We start from the raw sequence: 7,919 nt of genomic DNA on the forward strand, positions 1-7,919 counted from the left end.
AGCTGAAGCAGAGGCCATAGTGAGGTGATGCTTACTGGCTTGCTCTTGTCCAGCCTACTTTCCTCTACAACCCAGCGTTACCTGCCCAGGGGTGGTACCACCCACAGTAGACTGGGTCCTCCCACGTCAGTCATTAACCAACATAATCCACAGACATGCCCAGAGGCCAGGCTGAGGGAAGCAATTCCTCAACTGAGGTTCTCTCTTCCCAGTGACTCTAGCTTCTGTCAAGTTGACAAAAACAGACCAGCAGAGGTAGCAACTTCACTTTATGAAACACCAAAGCCAATAAAACAAGACAAAATACAGAGACCAGTGGACTAGATATAAAAATACATCATGAAGCATATACTATACATCACATATATACAATATGCATATATATCACACACACACACACATATAAAGTGAATCAGTCACACATTGTGACTAAGTGAGGTTTCTTTTAGCAGTGTAAGGCTAGTCCACTATTAGAAAACGTGTCAATACAATCAGCCAGATTACAGGAACAGGTTAGTGAATGAAAATAAAGAAGCATGGTTGGTCATAACGATGACTAAAAAGCAAGTGACAAAACTCAACTGTCATCCATGATAAGAGTCCAAAAAGGAGAAGGAGAAACTTCCTCAAGTCAGTGTAGAGTAACTGCCACAGAACTCTGCCTGAAACCTTGGAACACACCCAGCCTTTCACTGATAAGAGCTGGATCCGGGTGCTGCCTGCTCTTTCAGTGGATTAAGGGGGGCTTGAATTGGTGGTGTTAGGTAGGAAATGGGGATGCAGCAGAAAAGTCAGAGACAAAACTGCCCACGTGCAGACGATGCGCTGGTCTATACTGACTTTCTCTAACAATTAAAAATGAGAAAAGCCAGGTGTGGTGACATACACCTTTAATCACAGGCAAAGGAAGTCAGGTTTCTGTGATTTCAGGGCCAGCCAGGCTGCATGGTGAGACCTCTCAAAATAAATAAGGTAAGATAAGATAAGATAAAATAAAATAAAATAAAGTACAATGGTCCCAAAGGAGAATAAAGCTTTCTTAGGCACAAAAGTGATGTGCCAGAATGCATTCTAGTTTTACATGGTAAAATACACATGTGGAAACTGAAGTTTAAAATGGCACTCCATTTACTGTCATTTAGAAAAGAAAATTGGTGTGAGTGTAATAAAACACATCAGGGTTTATAATCGAAGAACTAAATAAAAGGCCTGAGTAAGAAGAAAGACTGGAACAAAAACATTTGTTCTCCCTGTGAACTGTCACAGTGACGTAATTGCTATTGAAGTTTTGGCAATGAACTCAGCCTTAGTCTACCTGCCTAGCACACATGAGCTCAATTCCTAGCACCAAAAAAAAAAAAAAAAAGGAAAAAATGATTTTTTTTTTGTAGGTGTCAACAAAATTCCAAGTGTGTGTCAAAAGAAGAAAGGCAAAGGAACTGCAGTACTTGGGTTTTGAAAGAAGTGTAACAAAGGAGTCCGTCTACTGTGTTTGAAGCACAGCTTCAGATCTGTACTGACATTGGTGGAAGATTCTAGCACAGGGGCAGGTGGAACCCTGAGTTCCAGGACAGCCAGGGCTACACAGAGAAACCCTGTTGTAAACAAACAAAACAAACAAAAAATTACGCCCAGGCAGCTAGAGAGGGTCAGTGGTTAAGAACATTGGTTGTGCTACCAGAGGATCGGGGTCCAATTCCCAGTGCCCACGAAGTGGCTGAAGTGTCTTAAGGGATCCAGTGTTTTTTTTCTGTTCTCCATGGGTACCAGACACTTATGTGGAACACAGAAATATAGGAATAAACATCTGTACACACAAAATAAATAGCTTTAAAAAATAGAATCCTATCTGACACAAAAATCAGCTCAAACTGAATCACTTAAATATATAATAGGCATCTAAACCACCTGAGGGGAAAACAATAAGAATCTGAAATCTAGGGTTAGGAAAGAAAGAACTCTGAGATCTGACACCAAAAGCACAAGAAGAAAAACATTACAACTTCATCAAAAATAAAAAAAAAAACAACAAGCAAACAACCCCGCCAAAGTTTCAAGTCTTAAATATATATCTGTATATGTATCTGTATATAGAGAAACCTTGCCTGGATCCCCGCATTGCTGTTGCGAAGTGGTCCAGACATTCTATGTCATTCTCATTTTAAATATATATGTGCTGCCATAGTGAGCCAAGAGCCCGTGTTCTCAGTCTCAAACAATAGAATCCTACCAGTACACGTGTAAATCTTGTGCAAGGCAGCAGTTGCACGCACTGGCCCTGGCCTATCTCAGCCACAGCTGAACTGCTGGTCTTCTCCCCGTACTTAGTTTCTGTCTAACAGATTGAGTAGGTTTTTCCCACTGACTGCCTTTCCCGTTCTCTGTGAATGGCCGCTGGACGGCTCACAGTCGGTTCATCTCACAGGTGTCTGCTTGACATTTGCAGAGGAACTGAGTGAAGGTCAAAGTCTCAGTCTCTCTAATCAGCACTGGACACTAGTTCAAGTAGTGGGTCTGGAGTTATTTACAATTTCTGTCTTACTGGGCTCCATATCTGAGCTTCCTGTGACCTGCTTAGGCTAGCCAGTAACTTGGAGCTCAGGAAATAACCAAGTGTCCTGGCAATATTCTGGGAGGAAAACTGCTCTATATCCTGAGGTTCAAGAGATCCTGAGAGTTGGGGTGGGCCACATTTCAGGAAGAACACAGAAACTTCTAGGTTCTCAAGCCTGGCTTTGTACTGGTGATGGCTCCAAATTGAGTTTCCCACCAAAAGCTTATCAACCCAGGAAATTCCAGGAAGCTTAGGAGCCATGTATCATGAACTGGTCATGGCCACATCGGGACCACTTGGACATTATAGGACATTTTAGGAGCTCTGTGTGAGGAACCATGTTAGGAGGAAGATTCAGACATAAAACTTTACATTTGATTTAAATTCTCACAAAACCTATGTCTGAATGTTTATAGCAGCTTTGGAAATGTTAGACAGCTGGGTATAACCCAGATGTCCCTCGGTAGAGAGAGAGTAAACAGTCACATAGCATAGAAAATTACTCATCAGTGAAAAAGCATCAGCAGCCCACGTGAATGGGTGGGATTCTCAGTGAGAAGGACTGATACCATAAGGTTGCCTAATATATGATTCCATTTATGTAACATTCTTGAAATGGTAAAATTACAGAGATAGAGAACAGATTAGTGGTTGTCGGGGATAAGAAGAGGGTGGGGTGGAAGGGAAGTGGGTGGGACTTCTAAAAGGGCAACATGAGGGATTCTTATGGTTTTGAAATACTCTGTGTCTTGACCATATCATGTTTAGTACTCTGGTCATGATAAGTATCATCACTTTGCACCATTGCTACCACTGAGGGAGCTGGGGAAGCATTTTGTATGTTTTCTGAGTGTAATAGTTGATTTCTTTTATTTATTTTTTATCGACGTGCTTCTGTGGGTATGTGTACATGAATGCAGGTGCCTGCAGAGGCCAGAAGAGGACACTGGATCCCCTGGAACCTAAGCTATAGATGGTTATGAACCATCTGATGTGAGTGGTGGGGACACTGAAATCAGGTCCTATAGAAGGACAGGAAGTGCTCTTAACCACAGAGTCGTCTCTTTAGTCCATTGTTACATTTCTATTAACATTGATTGAATGTATTAGTAGGTTCAGGGTAAAATTACTTGCGTGTATGAACTGTACATTCTTCAAACTCAACCCAGCTCTTTCTGTCCAGCCAGCCCCTCCTTCCCAATCCCAAGTGAGTACTTTCTACATTCAGGTTGACTTTCTAACTTCCACGTTTGAGAAAGAACACACGGTACTTACCTTTCTGCTTCTGGCTTATTTTGCTTTACATAATGTTCTCCGCATCTGTTCTTTTTTACGCCAAATAGTGGAATTTCATTTTCCTTTATAATTGAATATTATTCCATTGTGTTTATATACCATATTTTTTGTTTCTGTCTATTAATGGGTTCCTAGGCAGAATCCATATCTTAGCTATTTTGAATACTTCCATAATTAACATGGGAGAGCAGCTATCTTTAAGGTATGCTGAAGAAAGAGTCATTTCTTATACCTGCCTGTATTGGAGTCTGTCCAAAATAGTAGGTTTATCTCACCGCCCCCCCTTTCTTCTAGGATCTCATGTAGCCCAGGCTGGTATCAGACTCATTGTGTAGCCTGGTGGTATTGGGGATCTGGCCCATAGCTTCGTGCAAGCAGTCTTACCAGCCAAGCTTCTGGCCCAGCATGCTTCTCCCTGCTTCTCTCCCTCCCCATTCTCTCCCCTGCCCCCCCACTCTAGTCATCTTCATACATGTAAATCATCATTCTTTGTTCATATTGTCCCCCCCATTGCAATTCCTCTCCTCTCCACCACCAAATCATGGTGCCTGAGGAAGTCAGAAGAGGTCTTCCATTCCCTTGGAACTGGAGTTATAAATGGTTATAAATGGAGTTATAAATGTAGGTGCTGGGACTGGAACCCAGGTCCTTTGCAACAGTAACAAGTACTGTTAACGGCTGAGCCATCTCTCTAGCTCCTCACCTAACCTTTTACTATCTAGGTTCTGCATACTAGAGAAAGCACACAGATCCGACTTGGTCTACCCCATTACTCATTTGTTTCCTTCTGAACACTCCTTTTCCCATAAGGTCTTGTTTCTACTTTTCATATTATTTATATATAAGTCTAGATTTCACATATGAGAAAAATATGGGGTATTGGTCTTGGAGTCTACCTATTGTTTAACCATCTTAAAATTTAAAGTCTAATTGCAAATAAATAGGGGAATACATTTTTTTTAAAGTATGTATACAGTGTTATTTAAAGAAATATGTAACTTCCTTCTACATGGCCTTGCAAAGGCAGGCCCTACTGCTAGCTACCACCAAGGTGCATTTTCACTGTTACGTGGACCACTATGTGAAACTCTTGAATATTTTAGAATTGGATATCAGATAGATAACATGAAGAAAAATAAGTGTTTGAACCTATCTGGTTATTCTTTTCATGGCAGTTTGTTCCCATCTCGGACATGGGATTAATAAGATTGAGTCTCACCTCAGTTTGGTGAAAAAAAAAAAAAAAAAAAAAAAAAAAAAAAAAAAAAAGAAGAAGAAAAGGAAAAAGACATAGTGGGTTATAGACACAACCCAACTTAAAATTTACTGTGTAATCTCATGACAGGAATCGAACCCACTGGAAACATGGTGAAGCAGCCAGCCAAATTCACGGTAGATACCATCAGCGCTGGACAAGGAGATGTGATGGTGTTTGTTGAGGACCCAGAAGGAAACAAGGAAGAGGTACGCTGGAGGATGCCATCTCCCTCCGGAGTCACTGGACCAGTCAGGAGTCCAGAGACCGCTTCTTCAGGTTCTCACAGTGCTCATCCAAAATGCTGCCAAAGGACCCTGAGGCATGCAGCGGCTAAAGCAGCTTACCTAAGAGCTGCGCCTTGAGTACAGTATTCAGTGATTAACACAAACACAGTGTTTGATAAAGTAAATGTTACTTGGGATGAGACACAGGACTTGTTCATTGAGATGTCCTGATTTTCCTCTACTGACCATCTTTTGGTCTTTGATCTGATCCTAACACGATCTAAACTTATAAATACTCTGATATATTGTCTAGCTTCCTCTGGGGCAGGTTCTCTGCCCAACTTCTTGTTTTATTTTTGTTCATAAGACCTAAGTCTGGCATCTTCTACATGTGTAACAGTCTGCAAACCAATAAATGATCAAGTGAATCTGCTTCATACTGATTCATACCTTTCCTTCTCTAATTGATAATAATCTTCTCTTCTAGGCACATGTGACCCCAGACAGTGACAAGAACAAGACATACTCTGTGGAATATCTGCCCAAAGTCACCGGGCTTCACAAAGTAAGATAAGGCACCATGGCCGAGGCATGGTCTGGTACTTGGTCTTGTTAAAGAAAGGTCTTAGGAAGAGAAATTACTTTGTTGGCAGTGTTTGTACAGTGCTGGGTAGATTCAGATTATGCAATCTCATTTATCAAAAAAGTGGAATCTCTAATAAATCAGACTTGGTGTTAGATAGCACATCTCTGTTGTCTATATTCCCCAGGGGAGTCATTCATGGTGTTCTGATTTCCTCACTCTAATTCCACATGGGGACCTAAAGAATGAAGCTGTCTGTCTGGAGTATCGATAGTGTAGTGAATAAACTGCAGCCTCTGTTCTGAATGCTTTCTTACTCACGCCTCTTTGTGATGGGCTTAATTGTATACTGGTCTTGAGCCCAGAGGACACACAAGCTCACACACTAGCAGTAGCAAGGAATATGTTCAGCTTCTGAGGAGTGGCAAGGATCCAGCTTCCAGGCCCTTCCTTCCAGCATCATATCAAGCTCCATTTGAGACCATTGCAGCACGGGTTCCATAGGGCAAGAGCTAAGAGCATGGGCTACAAGTGGGTAACCTAGGAATGTATCTTCCATTGGAAGAGAGCCTTTGCCACAAAAACAAAACAAAAAAAAAAAAACCCTAATCTTCTTATTGGCATGCTCAGACTTTAAGACAGATTCTGAATTTCTGCCTTGAGCTTTTGTGAATTCACCGAGATTCTTCTTACTCCAGAACTCTATGAATCTAAGAAAATGAAATCTTAAAAAAAGAACATTTAAATCTAATTAATTCATTAATAATTAATGGATTCATAGGAAATCCAGTCCAGTTCTCTTAAAATATCCCAGGATGAGAAAGTTTTGCTAATGTGTTAGACAGAAATTATTATATTTTGTTTCAAACATATTTATCTGGAAATAATCTGGTCCGTGAAAAATCTAACTCTGTTTTTGAAATCTTGGGATGATGAACTTTATTCTGAGAGTGCAGTGATCCTATTTGCATTACTAAAGAAACCCCTTGCCTAGATATCTAAGTATACGTGGTTGTTTATTTTCTATTAGAAGGGCCAAGCACCCCGCAAGATGTGCTGGGGTAATAGTGGTACAGGACTTGAGGGAGTGGCCAGCCAATGACTGATCTCACTTGAGCCCCATGCTATAAGATCCCATGTCTGACACTACCTGGAATGCCTAGAACTGGCGGCTGGATAGCTCAGAGACCTGGGTTAGAACCAAACACAATTGGGAGGGAGGGGGTGCTATACCCAAGTGCATCTGATGTAAGTACTTTCAGTTTAAGACCATGATATCATGGGCACTGCCATATGGCTGGTGGGTCCAGGTAGTGATTCAGTTCTGGCCACTTTCCCTAATTTCAGGGCTGGTGCTGCCATCCACCTTTGGGTTTACAGTCCAAAGGAAGGTGAAAAAAGGTTGTGTGTGAGGTTGGATAGTGTTCTTGCCATCCAGGGAGAAGCTGTGACCTCTTTCTTGTCACTTGTAGGTCATAGTCCTCTTTGCAGGACAGCACATTTCTAAGAGCCCATTTGAAGTGAACGTTGACAAAGCCCAAGGAGATGCCAGCAAAGTCACTGCAAAAGGCCCAGGGTTGGAAACTACAGGGAACATTGCCAATAAGCCTACCTATTTTGACATCTACACAGCTGGTAATGTATCACTCTTCCATGGTTTTAACCTTTGATGATGGTCTTGCAAGGTCTAACAACACAGAACCCTCAGGAGGGTTCGGGTACCCAAACCTCTTGTCTTTTAAATTAATGAAACAATTTTTTCTCATGAGTTAGTTGGATTTTTATATATCTTCACTCTTGTCCCTGATTGAGAAATAGTCAACTTTTGTACAAATTTCAGGCTACACTAAGTTTTACCATTCATGTGCTAGACCAAGGTTTATGGAAAACTGGGAGAAGTGGGCTGCACAAATGAATAAGATGAATAATATCGATTTCTTAGCTTTCTTTTGTTTTGTTTTGTTTGGTATTTGGTTTTTTGGTTTTTGGGTTTTTTTTGTTTTT

The 7,919-nt window shown here is 41.2% G+C and overlaps 1 protein-coding gene and 1 long non-coding RNA gene across 6 annotated transcripts in view; one reads left to right on the top strand and one right to left on the bottom strand.

Moving 5' to 3' along the window:
* LOC116072696 overlaps positions 1 to 657 on the bottom strand; it is a 14,454-nt gene extending 13,797 nt beyond the window's left edge. For 2 of the 3 annotated variants that reach the window (XR_004111543.1, XR_004111542.1), the window contains exon 1: positions 583 to 647. This is a non-coding gene — a long non-coding RNA (uncharacterized LOC116072696). Of the gene's footprint in view, positions 1 to 582 lie in introns of all 3 variants that reach the window. The other variant, XR_004111544.1, reaches the window with a different exon arrangement.
* The window catches only part of Flnb (filamin B), a 135,695-nt gene that overhangs the window by 59,133 nt on the left and 68,643 nt on the right, over positions 1 to 7,919 (top strand). For all 3 annotated transcript variants that reach the window (XM_031344178.1, XM_031344184.1, XM_031344190.1), the window contains exons 5-7: positions 5,196 to 5,314; positions 5,820 to 5,897; positions 7,388 to 7,550. In XM_031344178.1, coding sequence (XP_031200038.1) covers positions 5,196 to 5,314; positions 5,820 to 5,897; positions 7,388 to 7,550 — 360 coding nt within the window. The remainder of the gene's footprint in view (positions 1 to 5,195; positions 5,315 to 5,819; positions 5,898 to 7,387; positions 7,551 to 7,919) is intronic.

This window comes from Mastomys coucha, unplaced genomic scaffold, assembly GCF_008632895.1.
Source record: "Mastomys coucha isolate ucsf_1 unplaced genomic scaffold, UCSF_Mcou_1 pScaffold10, whole genome shotgun sequence".
NCBI classification, from domain to species: domain Eukaryota; kingdom Metazoa; phylum Chordata; class Mammalia; order Rodentia; family Muridae; genus Mastomys; species Mastomys coucha.